The 20632-nt window shown below is 43.2% G+C and overlaps 1 protein-coding gene across 1 annotated transcript in view; it reads left to right on the forward strand.

The window, feature by feature from the left end:
- The window catches only part of LOC104045025 (uncharacterized), a 170477-nt gene that overhangs the window by 10380 nt on the left and 139465 nt on the right, over nucleotides 1-20632 (forward strand). The window contains exon 3 of the mRNA XM_064464403.1: nucleotides 13004-13143. Within this exon, the coding sequence (XP_064320473.1) occupies nucleotides 13004-13143 (140 nt within the window). The remainder of the gene's footprint in view (nucleotides 1-13003; nucleotides 13144-20632) is intronic.

A 20632-nucleotide genomic window follows, 5' to 3' on the forward strand; every position in this document is an offset into this window, starting at 1 on the left:
TCAAGTAAGTAAAATGAACTTTGAAGATACGAATATGTTCCTTTCTGTGGAATAACTATTTTTGTAACGTTAGTAGTGCTCCTCTAGGAAAATATTTCTGGTACAATCAAACTTGTGTATCTATTCCTGCTGGCAGATTCTGGCACTGTTAAAAATGTCTTAATAGTGGCCTCTCTTGTGGATTTAATCTGGTTTATGTAATGTGGCTTATAAAAGCAGTATTTCGGCATATTCTGTGTCTACCCCTCTGTAGAAGATTTCATTTTTTTCACGAAAAAGTGGTTTTGATTTTTTTAAAATTGAATGGTTGAGGGAGAAATTCAAGAAAATAAATTCTTGCCTCACTTGTTTCTATTAAACAATCATCTGTTTAGTTATATTTAGGTATCTTCCAGCTGCAAACATCTTTTAGCAGGTACCTGAAATAGTGGCAGAGAAATATTTATCTTCTGCACAACTGGGCATGGTAGGAAGAATCACTAGTTCCCTCTTAAAGCTAGGTGTGATATAGCTGGCAAGTGACATGAAACTAATAATTTAGTACCTAACCTTTTCATTTCTCCCACTCTCGCTTGTAGCTGAAAGGCGCAGCATTAGCTGTTAGGGGAGTTTTCCCCTTTTGATATGTGGAAAGCAGAAGGTTTAAGGTAAAAACATGAACTCTCGCGGCGCCGGTAGCCACAGGGGTCTGCTGGGGGCTGTGCAGACGCAGCCCAGGCTCCTTTGCTACCTGCTGCTGTTTCCCCCCATTCTGGATGCATATTAAATATGTATGTAATGTAGCTCATATTTCTTGAGTGATGTTTACAGTGTGTGATTAGTTTACAGTCTTACTTTGAGCACATTGGTGTGACACAATATATGCCTGGCATATGGTTTTTGCAGAAATCAATTATCACCGACATAATGTGCTGAACAGTTTTTAAGCAGGTCGCTGAAAAATGGTTTCTGAAAGCAGCCGGACGTGGGCATTTTCCACAATCGCTCTATTTGTCTCCTGCTTGATCCCTGATTTTGCAGCTGTGTTGTGGTGACCAGAGATGTGTGTTGGGTTTGTGTGGAAGAGGCTGAAATGTGGCCGTGGTTATGTGCGCGAGCACACGTCAGGAATGTCTCGGTGTTTGGGAGGTTTTGGGGTTTCTGGTGTTCCTGTGGCAGCGTGGCCATTTTTCTTTTTCATGAGAAATTGAATTCTAAATGTAATTCAGTTCCTCTCTGGATTTCTTGTAGTTATTAAATTTAAACTTAGTAAACAGATTCTTGTACTAACTGTAATGCTTTGCTCTCTGTTAATACAGTGAAATGCTTGGCCATGCTGTCCTGAATCAAACCAAGATTGATAACGATAGGAATATTCAGGCTGTAATCTTGTATTTTTATACGAGTCTTCCTGATGCCTGTTTTTCTGTGTGTTTTCCCATAGAAGCAGCTGTATTTTTGGTGAATTCTTAATACACACTTTGCTGCTTCATTTGCTTAAAGCTGTTCTTCTGCTCGCTTTAAAAATGTCAATGAAATTCTTTTCTTGAACCCAATTTAGATTCCTGACTCTCCTTTGGCTTAAAAAGGAACACTATTAATGGTTTTGTTCATATTGCTTAGATTTATTTTGTTGTTATTCTCTAGCTCCTGCTCTTCAGGTATAGCTATTTTGGTATTATAAAGAATGATGGATTATATAGGAAAGTTTCTTTTGAAGCACTCCTGATATTGTGCAATGCACTTGGGGGTCAGCTACACTTGACTGATGCATGATTTATCCGATGTCCCTGCCACTTTCTGAGATAAAGCTGCTATTTTATCAAAAACGCCAGCAAGTGTGATTTAGAATTTATACACCTCCTTTTTCAAATAATTGTTCTGATTACTTTCTGGCACGGCAATAAAATGATAAAGGTAATTGCACACAAATGTGAGATAGCACCAAAATACAATAAAATTAACCTGAATTAGCTTGACTTGTCGATGAGAAGTATTTATGAAATGTATTTTTGCAATAAGGGAGACTGATATTATAGCTGGAAGGTGAGTTATTGCCTTAATGTAATACTGTTTGAAATTTAAAAAAGAGACTGTTACAGTTGAGGGTGATTGTGCCTTTGAAATTAAGTTGAAGTGATTCTTATAATTGGCAGCAATAATGCATTGTGAAGGTAATATCTTTTATTGTGTTATGCCTAGTTGCATTATCTTTTATTTAGCTGGTCCTGACTTCAGCTCTGCAGAGAATGCAAGAAGGAGCAAATCAAGATTTTGTGGATTTAGGTGATAAAGATTTGAAATGTTACCTAATATTAAAGTCATTCTTCTGCTAGATTTTTTCATTTTTAGCCCATTTTCAGTTCCCCTGAACCTGATACGGATCTCATTTGATTAAACTTTCATCTCTTTTCCTTGTATTAGAGTGGTTGCCATATATTTACATACACAGCTGAACCCTGTAACAGGAGCGCACTCCAGTCTTGCTGTATGTATGTATGCATCACGTATGTCAAGTGGCGATTTTGCCGGTTAAACTTTATATTTCTCAGTGCCTCAAAGTATAACATCCCCTTATTAAAAAGTATATACACACACAGCAAGCACTTCAGTGGTAATTAAGGAGTAGATCTTAAAATGTTGACTAATGTCTCGAGTTTATTTTTGAAGTGATGAACACTTGTGGAGAATGCGGAGAGCTGGGATGACTTGTTTTCCTTTGTGTGAGACTTGTTAAAACTCAAACCAGTAACCACCAGATACCAGCTGACAGGCTTGAGAGGTGGCCCTGTGCGAATCTCATGAAGTCCAACCAGGCCAAGTGCAAGGTGCTGCACGTGGGCCGGGGCAATCCCAAGCTCAAATAAAGGCTGGGTGGAGAATGGATTGAGAGCAGCCCTGAGGAGAGGGTGTCTTGGGGGTGTTGGTTGATGAGAAGCTCGGTGTGACCCGGCAATGTGTGCTCAGAGCCCAGTTGGCCAGCCATGTCCTGGGCTGCATCCCCCGCAGCGTGGCCAGCAGGGCGAGGGAGGGGGTTCTGCCCCTCTATTCCACTTGCATGAGACCCCACCAGGAGTCCTGCATCCAGCTCTGGGGCCCCCAACATCAGGAGGACATGGAGCTGTTGGAGCGGGTCTAGGAGGGCTACAAAGAAGATCTGAGGGCTGGAGCACCTCCTGCAGTATGGGCTGAGAGAGTTGGGGTTGTTCAGCCTGGAGAGGAGAAGGCTGCAGGGAGACCTTATTGCAGTGTTTCAGCACCTGAAGGGGGGGACCACAAGAGAGCTGGAGAGGGACCTTTTTACAAGGGCCTGCTGTGACAGGACAAGGGGTGATGGCTTTAAACTGAAAGAGGGTAGCTTTAGGCTAGATGAAGGGGAAAAATTTTTTGCGATGAGGGTGGTGAGATGCCTCAATCCTGGAAACATTGAAGGCCAGGTTGGATGGGGCTCTGAGCAACCTGATCTGGTTGAAGATGTTCCTGCCCATGGCAGGGGGTTGGAACTAGATGATCTGATCTTTAGGGTCCCTTCCAACCCAAACCATTCTGTGGTTTTGGGGATGCTCTGATTCTTAGAGACCACATTCTTCATCTTTGATTCTTTAGCATGGTATTTGTTTTTTTAGTTGTCTGGTGACAAATTCCTTAATTATGAGTTAGTGTTTTATGTGTGATTGCATGTTAACAGTGAACCGACCAAAGTATGACATAGCTTTGTAGTGCATTGTACAGTGCTTCTAACCGAATCTCCTGGCCTATGGTTTCCAGTCTAAAAATAAGGGGGCGCTTATTCCATTTGTGGGTCATCACAAAGCATAACATGCTTCCACATAAAATAACATGCTTCCACATCCCATAGTAGATACACCAAGAGATGTGCCTTATGGGATGAGTGCTGGTGGGATTTACAGGAACCTCCTAAGAGCGATTTGATCATTACAGAAATACTAGCCCTGTCCTTTCTGGGTTTTCCCTGTTCTTGGCACTTCATTTCTTGTCAAATTTGGCTCCAATTAATTATGTCCTCTCTAGGCAGCCCACTGCTTCACATGAGGCGTCCTAAAGTAGCTGCGTGTCTCTAAGCTTGCCAGGCTGTTTCAATTCCTTTTTTTCCTGGGCACCAAGGTGCACCCTAGGATGGCACGACCCGGTCCTGCAAGCCTGGTGCTGACCCACCACAACCACTAATTTGTATAGCTTCTTAACACCACGCTTTCTAACGGCATTTCATTTGTATGCTGCGTGTAAACATTTTACTTTTTTCAAAATGTTCATCTTATTTTACATCACTAACATGAAGCTGACAGAAATATTCTACAGTATATATCGTTGAAGCTGCTATGTGGCCGTGGCAGTGGCTGCTGCGCTTCAATAGCCTTTAAATTTCCTATATAAGAAAGAATTGGGGGAAGGTATAAAAAGCGTTTACTTGGTTTTGGAGGGGTGTTGGAGGAAATAGTGTATCTGAATTCCCGTTTAAACAGTCCACTGAGGTCTTGTGTTTAAGTCTCTGCTGCTGCTGTCTCAAATCAAAGCTTGGCACGTGGGCAGTAGGTGAAGTAGGAAAATGCACTTCTGCAATGCAACAGTAATAACCCACTGGCTCGTCTAAAGAAGAAAAAATTGTTTTATTACTATTAAAATACCATCCTTTAAAATGAAGAAGTCTGAGGTAGCCCTGGTAAGTACACTGGGAGTTTCCCGTTTGACAGCCCAGGATTACTCCTGCCTGCCAAAGCAACCGACTGAAGACATAGCCAAAGAGCTGGAGGCTACCACCGCTTGGAAATACACTTTCATAGCTTGGCATTTCGGGGTCTTTTGATTGCCGTCCAAAGAGGATTAGTGGGATAATACGATGGGACAACAGAAACTTGCTTTTGTTGTCTTTGATTGTTTAATAAAGAATTATGTGTTTGCTCTTGTCGAATACTTTTAAAATGCCGTAGAAAGCAAATGTTGCTCTCTGTACGTGAACGTGTATCCCTCTGGTTTGTCGGGCTGCTGTGAGGTGGACCTTTTGATCAGTGAAGATGGGGACTGAGTTTCAGTTGCTGCTGTGCCAGTGTGTATTTGTATATGTTCAAAATATGCAATTTAATTCTGTACCTTTGCAATTTTTATGGGATTAGTTCTTTGGAAGGTAAAGAAATTGTTGTACCACCCCAGACTAACCCTGGATTTGTTTAGGGTCTGATGTTTCTTTTCTAGGGTGGGTTTGGAAAGGAAATGAGTAGGTTTTGTTTTGACACCCTCTGAAGTTACAGGTTTAGCTTAACCAGGCTTAGATTTACTTAGAGAAGCATCGGAGATATGAGTAGAGTACTGGAGAAGCTCCAGGCTGCTGTGTTTCATGAGGAGAACTGAATGTTTTAATTCCATCTTAAAATAAGTAGCACGCTAATGGCATGAGCATGGTGTGCCAGGCGGAGGTGGGAAGCATGAAGGCTTTGCCCAGGAATCCAGGAGATGGTAGTTGTGGTCGCTGCAGAGCGGCGCGGTGGGGTCCGTGGGAAGTCTGCGGCGGCGTGTCCGCAGGGAGGGCTTGGAAATGCTGTCCTTCCCACGCCGTGGGGACACTGGCCTGGTAAGGCGCTGGTAGGGGCAAGGTTGGCAAACTGCGTTCTGGGGGGGTCGTGGCAGAAGCGAGGCTGTTAGCTGCTGTAGCTCTGCAAGCCACGGCAGTGGTGGCTCGCCAGCGAGGTGCAGAACAGGTTTCCAGCAAAAAGCTGCTGGAAGGTTGGGATCGGCTTTACCCCAGGGAACGGCCAGCTTGGCAGCACGTGGCTCAAGGGGAAAAGGCACACATTTAATGCAGTGTATTTCAGCGCAGCTTTTGTTTAAAAGCCTTATCTGGATTATAGTCCTGTTCAGCTGTGGAGGTGTTAATTACTGTTGCGGCATGGACAAAAAATATATGGACCTTATATATGGTGCTTTATTCTGGCAAGCGGCAAGTTTGCTTTGGATGCTGTAGGAAGAGGAAACCCACCCAGTATGTACAGTTACTGCGGGATGTGTAGGGGGAAGTGGCTTATGTCCAGATGGGAGGTGATGAGCGCTAGTTCACTGGAACCTATTGTGGTATGTAAAGGACTTGTATTTTAAAACATCAAAGGTAATTTAAAATGTTATTTTGCTTGTTAGCAGATTATATTGACGGAATGAAATCTGATTAGCTACTGTGTTGGCGGTTTTGTTTCAAGGCTTTCTTCTTGAATTTAAGCAATGAATGCAACACGTTTTTTCTTCAAAATTTAACTTTTACCTTAATTTAAAAACTGGGGGGTACTCAGCTTGCTTCAGACTAAATTTTCCAGATGTTTGAAGGATGCTATGTGTGGTGGTCAAGTGTAATGAGCCAGTAAGTGTGTTATCTTCAGAAATTATTTTTTCATTAAGTGATGAGTGAAGTTGGTAGGCCCACGCTGTGAGTGTGGCTTGCAGAGGGCAGCAGCCGCCTTCTCGTGTTTGTTAGACAAGGAGAAGCCCTGCCCTGGGTTCCAGGACAACTTTCTCACCGCTTCAGCGGTCCAGATCAAGATATCAAACCTGTAAGGACCTCTTTGGATCAGGGCATCTCTAGAACTTCAGAGTTCACTCCATGACGTTTAGTTGGAAATCTTTGGACTCTTGTTTTCAGGAGAAGGAAACAGCTTGTAGAAAGGTTCCTATTTTAGCTTTGAAAGAAATAAAATTCACAATAAGCAAAAAGGCTGAGAATTAAACGTTCTCATTCTGTATAATTTCCAGTATATTAAACTATCTCTGGGTACGAAACTTGTACCTCTTCCCTGCTTTCCTCCCCACACTGAAATAATTTGTAGTACATAAATGGTAGTGGCGGTTCTTCATTTGGAAGGTGAAAATACAGGTGATTAATCAAGATATTAACAGGAGTGGGCTTTTCAACCTTGGGGTTTTGATCACACATTGATTGAATGGGTCCTGTGGTTTTCCCCAGTCCTTAAATTTTTCTCGGCTTTAAAACACTGGGTGTAAGAAGCGGCTTTCTCACCTAAGACTAGCTGCATACAGTTGGAAAATTACCCTCCACACTGAAATATATGTGCACAAATACATTACCTTTACTATTAATATCTTTTCCCATACTCTTAACGTACAATGGATTGTTTCCTTTTAAATAAACAAGCATAAACGAGTAAAACAAATACAGGAAGTTTTAAACTATTAAGGAGATGTTGAGAGAACTATAATTCAATGAAAACCTTGGATGAGTGGACCACTGGCAGGCGTAGGCTGGCCAGCAGCTGTGCCAAATGGGGGGCTGCGGCCAGCCTTGTTATTCATCTCTGCAGCCCCAGGCGGGGTGGCAGAAGCTTTCTGCAATTAAAACATTTTGCAAACAGTGTTAGGGCTTGCGTTTCTACGTTACAATCGCACGCAGTTGTCTTTACGGCGGTAACAGGAGATGTTAATGACGTGATTTTTTTCCCCCCTGTCAGCAATAGCGCCATTTCCAAAATCCCAGTTAAGGGTATGGCTGCAATGGCAACCAGTAGTTGCCCTAATTGCAGCGCTCGCTGCTGCGGTACGTGAGTGATACGCTGACCTTCCCACTTCAGAATAGGCGGGGTGTTCGTAAACAGTCAGCTCTCATCTGTTCTGCTGACCTTGCTGCTGTGGAGTTGATAATGATGGAGACAGACACGTCTAACTTCTGATTTCTTATGATGGTCCCTGATTGTTTTTGCCGTGACAAATACCGCAGATGTGATTTGATAAGGGTTTCGTTATGAGAAGGACGCAAGCTTACTGGGTCAGGAGGAATGACTGTAGCGGGATGACTGAAATGAAGTAGCAAATTGCCAAACCAGTCCAGGTACCTGTGGAGTGTTCCCCTTAAATTTAAATCCAATATTTCAAGCTTTCATTGAATTTTAATTCAGAACTTGAGTCAATAACCAAGCGGATTTGAGAACACTGCGATACCCAAAAGAAGGATACTTAGAGTTCAGGACTGGTATTTCTTCCCTGTGATTAGGATGAAGAAGCAACTTCCCTGGCATTTATTGATCATCCTCTCAAACTCAACAAATTCCTGGTATTGCTTTTTGGCAAGTCGCCGATACTATATGGCATCACAGACACAGGGCAGAAGAGAGTGAGAGTTCTAGCTCATATCCAAGCTTCCTGGTGCAGATACGTCAGAATACTGAGGTGATGAGTCTTCAGGATGTATTTATGGAGAACAGGGAGTAAATTACCAAGTTGGTACTTGTTGCACATTGGGCGGGTGCAGCAGTGGAGAGCATCAGTGCTCTCCAAGTGAAACTACCCTCAAACTGTGGTGCTTTCATTGGATAAATGTGTCCAGAAATCCAGCTTCTACAGCTAAGAATCCCTATGATTTGTGCTGCTAGCAGCTATAGTGCTGTCTGGGATCCTCTCAGGCAACAGGTGCTGGCAATTACTTTTAGTTTTTAAAGCCAGTAGGTAGTTCTATCCTAGCCCAACATTGGAACGTGGTTGCATGAGAAGCCTAGTATGGCATCTGGGTGGGTGCTTTATTTTTAACTAACAGTAGCTTTCGTGGTGCAAAGAATGAGAATTTTAAAATGTGTGGTGATGGCTAGTGTAGGAATGGTAGAAATATGACCATTTCTGGGTTTGAGAAATGGCAAGTGAAAGAGGGGAAAGAATTGTAATGCAATTTCATCCTGTTGGCTGTATTTACATTATCCGGTGGCTCGGCAATTAACACTTTCTGTTAATCTGAAAGGATCAAGAGACCCATTTCTTGGAGGCAACTGTGACATCTCACTGATTAATGCACTTGGACTCTCTTGGTTTAAAAAAGAAAATCGCAGTATGTGTGAGGACACATTAATTTAGGTTTAGCGGTTGAATATGTTATTTTTGCCTTGATTCTCAGAAATATTCAAGTAAAAAAAAAATCACAAGGACTTCCATTTGAGGTTTAGCCACATGCTGTAGCCTAATGGAAATACCCTGTTAAATCAGATGCAGGTGGTGGCAGAGGGGATTATCATTAATATTTTGATACAGCACGGTAGGCTTCTACTGTTGCTAAAGCAGAGTGAAGGAAATAGAAAAACCTGTAGAGGGAGATCCATCAGAGATAGGGCTCTGGCTCCTCCCTGATGGGAAGGGTTCACATGCGCAGTAGTACTGGGGAGAGAATGTGTGAAAAGGTGACCTCTTTGGTCTCTTTGGCCACAGCCTTGAGACAGAACTTGTTTTAAGACAGTTTGTGACATCCTGAGGGCTGAACGCTTGTGGTGGGTGCGAACGCATCCCTGGGCTGTTCTGTTGTGTTTTTCCAGTGGAAATCTGCAGTCTCTAAGGTTTCAACACTGTAGACACGGACTGTGAGATCTTTAAGAGAACACAGGAAAAGTGGGAAGGCGATGTTCATGGAGATATTTAGCATTCCTCCTCCCCTTCAGTTCAGTAACAGTGATTTGGGGCACGGTGCCGAAGCGCAGGAAATGCCTTGAGGTTTGTTCCCTTGGCTTGGCTTCTGGAAAATACAAACCTCCTGGGAGAACATGAAGCATGGAAACACTTTGCTGTGGATTTTTTTGAACCATGTTAATCCTTGAGATTTTCTTGAATTTTTTTTGTTTATGCATTCCCCATTATGGATACGAATTGGACTCTAGGATCTCAGATGAAACTACAGTGGAATTTTGGGGGAGTTTAGGAGCAGTAGAAATAATTTGGAATTATTTACTGTAATGTGAAAGACCATTAATGCAAATTTAAATAAAATCTGTGTTTAATCAAATGGGTGGTATGTTTTAGTACTGAAAGCCTTGGCTGCAGCAAGGCTGTTAAACTGAATTTCAGTGGAAAGTGTAAGAAGTTGAGACCCTTATGCGAGTCATCAAGGTAACGCCAGCTTTTGGGTTCGTGGCACCTTGTTTAGAAGACAAGGCTTGCTGCTCTTTTGCGTCCTCTGCATCTGAACCCTAGGAAAGCAGTTGGAGCAGCACGTTTCTGTTCCCTAGCGGTGTTCAGTGGAGCTTAGGGGACCTTCGCCTTTGGGGGGACCGTGGTGCCACCGAGACACGTGTTGTTGCAAAGTCATGGGAGCACGCCTGGAAGATGAGGCCCTTCTGTACAGGACATTAACTCATAAATCATGCTAATGTTCTTACTGATAAATCTTCCACTGTGAAAACCTTTTGATACTCGTCTTATTAATGACAAAAAAGACTTCATTCCGTTGGCTAACAACAGTCTTCCAATTTTCTATAGAGCATTTAGCAGCCTGGTGAGATACAGACTTATATACGCAGCACCTACATTTTTATTTCTGTTGCAAGACTCCAGAGGATGGCAGGAGAAGTTTCCTCTCAAAGTCCTATTTTTTTCTACCTAATAAATACTAAAATTATGAGAAATTTTGACACAGATTTGTAGGTATTACAGCGGAAAGAGTGAAGGTGGAGTTCCTGCAGTACCGGATCAGAATTCCTCAAATGGTTCGTTTACATAAGCTGGAGAAAAAAGGCAGAAGGCAGTTTATTTGGATTTATTAGATTTTTGCTTTAAGCTGCCACTCATTTCTAGTTCTCCAATCTTCAGCAAGGGCACTACGGGGAAGGTGGTGTCGAGCAAATTGTGCCTGTGTTGGATGGATGTGGGCAGGAGCAGGCTTTCGGTGTCCACCGTTCTGCAGTAAATGATACCCGAGTATTTGGTAATTTCAGCCGGCCAAGTGTAAAGGCTGTTTATTTGCATCTGAAAACTGTTGCACTTAAATATTGAATAAAATTTGGCTTTTTTTTAAAACAGCACTGCCTGCAGGAGCGTGGTGTTACCTCGGTCTTCTCTGGCTCATCTCGGTAGCTGTAGGGAGATCGTGACAAGGCACATTAGTATCTGGACGGAGGGTAGCATGCACTGGATGTCTGTTTGGTGACCTTCATCTTCGAGGCTCCCAGCCCAATCGCATATGTATGTGGATATATGTCATGCAGTTTCATTCTTTTATAAAAATAAACCTTCTAAATATTGCTGCCCAACGCATACGATAAACAAGACTGAAAATGCTGGTTGTACTCACTCAAGGTTTTCATCTATAAAGCTTAGTTCAACTTGGTGTGAACTCATAGGGTTATTTATAGTTTTCTGTTACTCGCTGCATCCTGTGTTTTGTTATAATGAAAAAGCTGTCCTCCTATCACTAAGTTGTTATATTCATGGAGTACACGGTACGAGGTTCGGTGCATCTAGTTTAGGGCTGTCACACAAATAAAAATGAAGAATGTATACTGGTTTTCCCCATCTGTAAACTTCTATGCTGCTTTTTCAGTAAGGCTTCTGCAGCGAGGTGCTGCTCCAAAAAGTGCACCCATGTCCCCTCCTTGGGGAGGGAGAAGGAACGAGGGAAAAATTAGTTGAAGAGTTTCTTTGTAACGCCGGCAAGCACCGGGTTATTTAGCCAACAGCTGACTTGGATTACGGCCAAACTAAATAATCCACTCGGAACCTGCAGTTCTTCGAGCCGGACACACTGCGCAGAACTTCTCTGAGTATGTTTGCGTTGGTTGCTGCGTGTCTGTAGCTGAGGAATTGCGTAAGTGCTTCCCAAAATTCCGCAACTTAGGTTTACTTTTACCCTGGTGGGCAAAACCACCTACTTGATTGTTTCCCCTCCTCTCTTCACGCTGATTATTACTTGCAGATATGACTTCATTACATAGCTAATAATAAAATAATGGGATTTAAAAAGAAGCTTTCTTATTTTGAAAAAATTATAGCAGAGTTGCGAGCAGTGGCCAGCTGTATCATCATGCATGGATTTTCCTGTCTCCTGATGCACCCCTGGTCAGTCACGGTGCTCTTCGGTTTCCCAGCTGCCTCATCCCTTCTGCGTTTCACCCGATACTTCATCGGGCTTTCAGCATCATCCCTCTCCCTGCGGGCAGCCGTAGGTGTCATAGGTGGGGGGGACTTCAGAGCACTCTGGGGCAGGCTATAAACTCGGGGAAGTACTGGGGAAATAAGTTTGCGAGGTTGTCGGTGGAGACTGGTGGTTCTGGGTGTTGTGGTAACAAGGGAACTTCTGAGGCGTAAGGCAAACCGCAGGTTAGCTCTACGCTCTGAGGGACCTGAAAACCCAGAAACCGTGTTGGTCTCTCGCTGTAACTGGGGTGTGTGTTGATCAGCTTAGCTTGTGCTGCCTTACGATTTCTTGGGTTTCTTTGTTCTGTTAATTTCTCTGCTCAGTTTCACTTGATTTTAGGTCTTTGGAGCAAAGGCTTTTTTGTCCTGGGTGTACAGCACCCGCGGCCGTGTGGTCCGACCCTATGCTCTGGTGTCTGGGTGACTCTCAGGTGGACATACTTGGTGGTCTGTCCGGTTGCGCTCCTAACGATTGTACGGACCAAACTGTAAATACAACTCAAACATCTCCTGAGTCACTGTTGTTTGTTTCTCCCTTTTTTTAGCAAAGATGAATTTGACAAGTATGTTATTGTTGGTCTTGTACAACACTGAGAAATGCTTGGCATCTGTTTCCAACTACATCCTATCAGTAATCGTAAAACCAGACTAGTAACAATGGGAATAAAAAAGTGTTTCTTTCACTAAGGAATGATTGATTTTTTTCATATATTTTTCCAGCAGACACATTCTGTTTGTGTTCCAGCAGTTATTTGCATAACACCTCTGCTGTAAAACAGGGAATATACTTTGTTGTCACAATAATCCTTTTGAAATCAGTGTCAGAGCACATCGGATGTTAGCTGATAAACCAACCGTGAAACTACTATTACTGGAGATTTTTACGAAGGTCACTGTTCTGCTAGTTAATGTGTTTTTTGAGACTTTGATTTTTAGATGCTGACTTCTTGGGATGGATCATTTTAAGTTGGAGTTTTGAAACTAAAAGCCATTGTGGAAGAAACTTGAAATATGCTGTTTTCTTGCCTTTTTTTAATTACTTGTGAAAACTGCTCAGAATATCTTGAGATTGATGTTCCTTGGTGAAAATGCATGCAACTAAAGCAGAATTTGGTTTTATGAACAGGTGACTTCCAAAGAGGGAGAAACTCAGTGCAAGGAGAAACACGTGGTTCTGCTTAGCCCCGTGGGAAAACTCAAGATATCTGGGTGTGAAACAGGCTTACATGAAATAAGACTTCCAAAAATGAGCGTCCTGCCAAGTGGGTAAGTTCATGTCCTATTGATCCTGTGTTTGCGTATGTGGTAGAGGACAGAGATCGCCCAGAGGATCCAAGACACAACTATGCATACTTGTTTTATTAGTCATACTGGGAAGACGGTCCTTGCTTGAGAGAGGCAGAAGCAGCTGCTTTTGTTCCTTTAAGGAGTGGAAGCTCTAAAAAGCATCCCTGTCTCTGCTGCACCTATAATGTTAGCAAGATAATGTTCAAAAATAAGTGTTTTTAATGTAAGTTTTGAAAGAACATCCTGCCCCCTAATTTTGGACACACACGTAAATCTCACTGAAGAGTAAGACCTTGCATGCTTTGCAAGTTTTGCAGGCCTGTATCTAGATACATACGTTCCAATAAGCAGAACCAGGGTTGAATAGTCGTCATAATTGTTGCAATTGACTGTGAGAGCTGTGGCTGGTTTTGCATAACTGCAACGTCTTCCCGGGTTCAGAACAGCTGATGTACGTGGAGGTGATGTCTCAACTGCTTGAGGAGGTATCAGTATGATTCACTGTTGAACAGAAGTGCTCTTCAGCCTGCTAAAGTACATCTGTCCTGTTCAGTTCTTTGGTTTGCTTCTTCCTTATTGGCAAGGAAATGCTGAATGACATTTTCAGAAGGAATGCTGAATTATTTCAAAATTGCTAGATGCCAAAGTCCTCTGCCAGAATGAAAGTTCCTAATGTGACTTAAGGCTGGTCTCTTCAACTGTTTTTGGTAATAAAATAGCAGCTTTGCCACAGTCCGTTAGAGCAGAGCTTTTTCTGACAAAACAGAAACAGGTTTGGCTTTCTTCTCCCCATTGTCCTTTTCTCCCCTGCTTTTTGCTTGTGAAATGCTCCATTGATTTGTGGGGTTTCCCCTTTTCTGTTTTCCTATTTTATTACCCTTGTAATTTAAGTGTGCATAAAAGGAGTCAGGAATATGAAGCACAATGTGTATTCTGATTAAAATATGGTTTTGCCTCTAATACAAAAACCCTCGAGCCTCTGGATTTGACAGTTTTGCCAACTCCAGTGATACGGAAATAAGTACTTCAGTTTCTTCATATGCTGATTTCAGTATTGGATTTCTGCCGATGAGGAATTGGAAATAAAGCGGTGTTTAGCATAAGGCCAAAGCTTGCCTTTGCTGCGGAGCAGCATCTGCCTGAAGAACAAGTAATCAGATGAGGACACCTCACCCTGGAGAAGAGGAAACATCAGTGGGTGGAAGAATAGTAGGAGAAAGGTCTGTGGGCTCTCAAAGGTGGCACATACAAGAAATTCTGTGTTCTTTGTAACGCTAGACATGAAGTGAATTGGGTGACAATAAAAGCTGAAGATGAAAACCAGTTAAGTTGTGGGTACTAAAAAATACAGGCTCACAGTGAAATGGCAGGTAACTGGAAGGAAATAGTTACAGGATTAGTAGAATAATTAGTAGAAACCAGGAAGGCGGATGGGGCGGTATCATTATACTGGGTGTGTTGGTGCAGCTCTCTTGGAGAAGTAAGAGCAAAGATCTGTGTTTGACTTCTGTCTTCAGTGTTGAGATTTTGAATGTTTCACCTGATGACTCGCCTTCTCTTTTTGAACAAAATTTTTAGGTGCAGGAAATATCTCCCAAGTGAGTGGTGGTGGGGAGACAGGGCAGAGAAATCGATCTTTCAGGCACAGACCTTCTAGGAAACGACTCTGTTGTCTCCAAAAACTCCGAGTACTTTATTGATCACCTCTGCCTGCACGAGCAAAAGGTGCTGCTGCTCGCAAGCAGTGGGTTGCTCCCTTCCTTGAGGGAGTCTTGCTGCAAGGCAAGTTTTGTCCTGTTCGTAAGGACCACTTGTTTATGAGGCTGCCATTTACTTGTCTAATGTGCCCAGGTTGGCTGGTTGAATGAAGATCTCATGATCTTGTTCTTCAGGCAGACACGGAATCACAGAATCATTAAGGTTGGAAAAGACCTCTAGGATCATCAAGTCCAACCATCAACCCAACACCCCCAGGGCTCCTAAACCATGCCCTGAAGTGCCATGTCTACACAGATTTTTAAATACCTCCAGGGATGGTGACTCCCCCACCTCCCTGGGCAGCCTGTGCCAGGGCCTGACCGCTCTGGCAGGGAAGGTGTTTTTCCTAATATCCAACCTAAACCTCCCCTGACGGAGCCTGAGGCCGTTCCCTCTCGTCCTGTCACTGGTGACTTGGGAGCAGAGACCGACCCCCCCCTCACTCCAGCCCCTCTCAGGCAGCTGCAGAGAGCGAGAAGGGCTCCCCTCAGCCCCCCCTTCTCCAGGCTAAACCCCCCCAGCCCCCTCAGCCGCCCCCCAGCACACTTGTGCTCCAGACCCTGCCCCAGCCCCACTGCCCTTCTCTGGACATGCTCCAGCCCCTCCAGGTCCCTCTTGTCCCGAGGGGCCCAAAACTGAACATCAGGCTGTCTAGAGCCTTTTCTGATTCTTCAATTTTTATTTGCTCTTGGTCTTTCAGTTTTCTCAACGGCAAGCTGACTTGATTTCCCACCCTCACGGAAGTGTTGAGGCTTTAGTGGCACCTTGATAACACTTAACTTGGTAGATTGCATGATTTATATGCAAAAATTGTGATAGGTGGAGTATTACTCAAGAGTGTTGCAGAAGTTAATGGTAAGCAGAATATTTTTACAATTACTTTAAGAATTTAAATCTGAAAAAGAAGAAGAAGGTGGGACTTGCTTTTGTGTTTACTGGTGATGAAGTTCTAAAAATTTTAAAGCCATCTGTAAATGTTTGTGCTGAAGTATAACATTTAATCTCTTCTACTCATCGCTAGTGAATAGTTGTTAAATCTGGCCTCATTATTTTCGACAGAATAAAATAAAAACAAAACAGTGCCCAGTGTTTCTCCTAACTGGCTAATAAACGCTATGGTAAGAACATTGGGTAGGGAAAAAAAAAACATAAGAATCATAAAAATTGATTTTAATGGACCCCTGTCAGAGAGAACCATAATGAGCGTGAGTCTAGTAATAAATATTGGTATTCTGCTCCACAGTGCTTGGGACTTTTCATGTACCAATCAATATAGATTTTAGGGGTTTTTAACAACAAAAATAAGTAAACCTTTGAAATATATAAATACTTAAGACTTGCAATCATCAAACCTGCTAGTTGTAGAAAAATCTGATAAGAGTGCCTGGTTAATGGCATAATCGGTTTGTGGAGATCTTGCTCTATTTTACAGCTTGTAAAACGCCGTGCAATTAATCACCTGAGATTACAACCTCTTCTGTGATGGCTCTCCTTAAAACTTAAGAACACAGACTATAATGTAGACTAAAAGGAGAAGCAACAAAGTAAAATCCAGTTTTCAGTATGCTTGAGAGAAATTGATCCATTAATGAGATGAAACTAATTGTAATAACCTAAGGTTATTCTGGTCCTTGGGAAGCTGATAGAGTTTAAAAGTCAAGGCACGTCCCGGTGTGGTGGTTCCTGTGTGGAGAGCAGGTATTTTTGTTCGAGCTTTTTAAATGTGTGTATGTATACATAAAACTCGTATTTATACATGAAGACCTTCAGCTAAATATGATTGTGAAAGTTTTAACTTACTGAATGCTAACTAAAATTGTGTCTAACCGTTCTGTAACCGAGGGGCAGTGCTAACTGGCTAACTTAAACTGTAACTTAAAATCACCTACTTCTATTTTAGTATTTAAATGGTGGATTGACCTGTTTGGGTATCACTCAAGTTGGCATTGTCAATTGGTAAAGTGCTGGAGATAAAGGCAGGATATGATACCAGTATCAGAATGGCTTAGGAATAAACAAATTCTTCACGTTTCATACCCATACGCTGTACGACGGAGGCTGCGGTAGTTTTAACTTACGTCCAGCGTCGTAAGGAGGCGCCCGCGTTGGGCTCGCCGGCCGCCTGGACGGCTGCACGCTGGGCTGCTCCTGACACCAGGGCGAGTGGAGTGCTTTGGGGTTGTGAAGTGGGGCAACAAGCATACTGAAGATGAAGCTTGGGTTTATAAATTTGGCTGTTTCTAGGAACTTCAGATTCTCAGTTCATGTTTTCAAAAAAAAGTGCGTATATCCTATATATATTTAGTGATATATCAGCTGTTGTAGTTTTTTTTGCGTTTACAAATATCAGCATTAATTTTGATGAAGGTTCTTTTTTCTCCAGTATTCCTGCCTGAAAGATTGCAAGCGTTTAACTCTTTTGCTCACATCCAAAAGAATAACTTGCTTTTTTTACTGCTATTGTACTTCTAAGTGTCTTTAGCAGCCTTGATGTTTCAGAATTAGTTTTCTTCATTATTCTGCTGTCGTCTGCGGTGTTCCCACCCTGGGACGACTCTGTCTCGAGAAGCCTTGTCTTACTCCTGACCTGGAAGGGTAAATTATCTGCTTGGCGAGTTGGGAGTTGCACTTGTGACTTCTGTTTAACAGTAACAGAAACCAAGCTTGTATTGTTCTGTGCTAAATATTTACAGCAGAAGATACTTTGGAAACATGGGGGGGTTGACTTGGCGGTTGGGATGGCAGCAGGGAATATTTTTTTCCCTGTTGCAAAAATCCAAATTCTTTCAGGAATTCCCTCTTCCCTCAGGAAAATCGCCCCAGGGTTCCCATCTGCCTGCGCAGTCAGCCTGCAGCACGGGTTAGGTAGCTGGCAGATGTGCTAATGCAGTGAAATACGGTGGCAACTGGAGGATTTTAGTAAAAGAAAGGGCAGTAGTATAATATGCCTTGAGGTAAACTGAAACAGCTTCCAGTGTGTGGTTGGAAATCCTGTCCTGGGCACAGGGTCATGAACAGCGTGACTTATTACTGCGTACTGATGAGTGTGTGTGTGTGTGAAATGCAAGTTAAATTTGCCTTCTGATTAGTAGGCACAGATTCCAGCTTATGCTAATGTTGACGTCCGCCTTGGGACTTAAGGATGCCGCCACGAGTTGTTGCGTTTTCCGCTTAAAAGCTTAGCTGAGCTGGCTGTGGTGTGTTGCTGCCGTCCTTGGACAGGCCCAGTGCTGGAGCAATGGATGACTTGGGGGCAGCCACCCTCTTGCTGCTGGGCTCCTGCTCCTCCAGCCCGCGTGGCCAGCTGGAGCTTGACAGAGGAACCCGAGCCCCCATCTCCTGCAGGAGACGGCGCGTGCAGGTGCTCTGCTCCTCCTCCATAGACTCAGAGCAGGGTTTTTGTCGGTATGGATGCGAACCTGAGTTCAAGAGACTGTAGAGGAGTTTCCGGCATTTCATGCATGCTTCTGAGAACTGAGGTTGGACAAGTTGACTTGCTTTACCGTTGCTTGAACGGTCAAAATGTGCATTTTCCGGGTGGCGTAGGAATACCCCCGACTTCCCTTTACGCTGTTTTCAGAGAGATTCTTTTGGAAGCAGTGTGATTCCATCTGCTCTCTGTATTTCTTGCAGGTTATTTGCAATTTTCTTTATAGTGTTTAATTTCCCTACATCTTACTGAGACGGAGGAACAAGGAGCCAGGTTGGCCATTCAGGTGTTATTAGGCTGCCTAAACCTTTCAAGGGTGAATCTGCAGTTCAAGAAGTTTGCCAGAGTTCCAGTTGGTCTCTGCCAGTTTATTATCAGAAACTCTTCAGAATCTGTTTAAACAGGTTTCCAGCTATTACAGATTCAAAGAAAACCTCAAGTGTGGGACGATGCAGCGGTGTGCAGGAGTCTGAGAGCCTAGAACAATAACGTGGAGAGGTGTGAACCACTCTTTTAATCTCTGAGGTATTTAATCATAGCCAGTGATGATGGTTTAAATGTCAACTTTGCTAACTGTTTCATTCCTCATACTGTAAAATTTACTGTGAGTGATATCTCACTTTGATGCCACAAGTGGGAGACATTTGGGAGAGCGCCACTCCTCCTGTTTTTCCAATAAGCATCAGCCAAGGCTAAGAAACTTAGTAGAGCTCAGGGGCGTACTAAAAACCAACTGGAGGAGGTAGGTATGTGACTACTCCGCTTAGCTGCTCTGAATAGATTTGTGGTTTCCTGTGAACATCTGATGTGACTTAGAGGGTTTTGGCAGTGTAGCCTGGAAGAGGTGCTACTCTTCCCCGTTCAGTTCTTCCTTAAAGTTGTTGCGTAACAGCAGAGACTTTGTAATTTAAATGGTGGAGGATAAAACCTGAATGAGAGAAAGTACATGCTTGCAGTGAAGAAGCTAATGGCTTTGGGATGACCTCTAAATGTAGAGTGGGAGCAGGGAGGGGAGAGGTGTTCTAGAGACCTGCTTGAAACTTGAGCTCCTGGTACCGTAGCCTCTGTAGACTCCAGGTTATTTCTTGAAGAAGGATGTGGCGTATCTGGTGGAACCAAGCCACTGCGTTCTGTTCCTTCTGCAGAGCCGGGCGTTTCTGCTATTGACGATGGGCAGCTGTATTTACAACCGTTGTTCTTGTATCAGTAAAGCTGTATCACTGATTATGTCAAAGACCAGGACCTCTGACCACATGAAGCCATCCTGGGGTCCACATGCAGTTTTTAGACCTTATGAGTATAACATTTAAAAAAAAAATTCAACAGCTCTGCGCTTTCTGGAAAGTTGTTATTTATTTTTGGTCGGTTTTCTTAGCCAGTACTGTAGCGATGTTTGTCCTCTGTAAGGTCGCAGTCCTCCCATAGGGGAAGATGTTAAAACACCGACTGTGGACAAGTCCAGATGCATCGCTTTCCTGCCAGCTAAAACAGAGCACTTACTCTTGTAAATACCATAATCATCCAAGCTGACGGCACTTATCAATGATCAAAGTATGTTTTGCATGGCACTTTCCTTTTTTTATAGTTTAATGTATTTAATTACTGTTTACAGTGACTGGAAAATGGTTCATTAGATGGATCTTTTGTAGGCGTTAATAAAACAGATTAGGCTTGAGATACAGTCTGCATTTGATGGGAGTCTGTGTTAATTCCTTCGGTAGCGGCTAGGCGAAGGGCTTGGACCGCTCCTCGTGTTCTTTGCTTCTGTAGTACCTTGTTCTGGGAGGCTTCAAAGTGTGACGTTGGCCGCCTTGGAGAGCGCCTGGTCCTGCTGGGGTGATGCTTCTTCCGTGCGTGGGGCGAAATCCACGCAGGATTTAGTTCCCTGGAAAATGGGGGGGAGCGCTGTGTGCGGAGGCAGAGCAGCAGTACCCACGCGCTCTGTGTTGGGCCGGTCTTCAGGCTGCTGCTCGTGCATTTTAACCCCTTACAATCTTGCCAAAGTTGATTTTCATATTGATGAGTAAAGTGAAAGTGTGTTTGGGTGCTTATATAAAGCCATCACCAGAAGGAGGTTGGTCTTACGCATATTTCTCTTTCTCAGCCTTTTATTTCTGGGTATCTCTTAACTTGTGGCACTAAGCTCTCCCAAATCTCGTTGAGCTTTCTGCTGCTTGGCTTAACAAAACATGCAGATGCCTGGGTAATGGGAAGGTGATGCTTGTTACTTCGAATTATTTCAGAACAACAGAAAGGTGGTACATTTTAAAAAAAAAAAAG

This window comes from Phalacrocorax carbo, chromosome 12, assembly GCF_963921805.1.
Source record: "Phalacrocorax carbo chromosome 12, bPhaCar2.1, whole genome shotgun sequence".
NCBI classification, from domain to species: domain Eukaryota; kingdom Metazoa; phylum Chordata; class Aves; order Suliformes; family Phalacrocoracidae; genus Phalacrocorax; species Phalacrocorax carbo.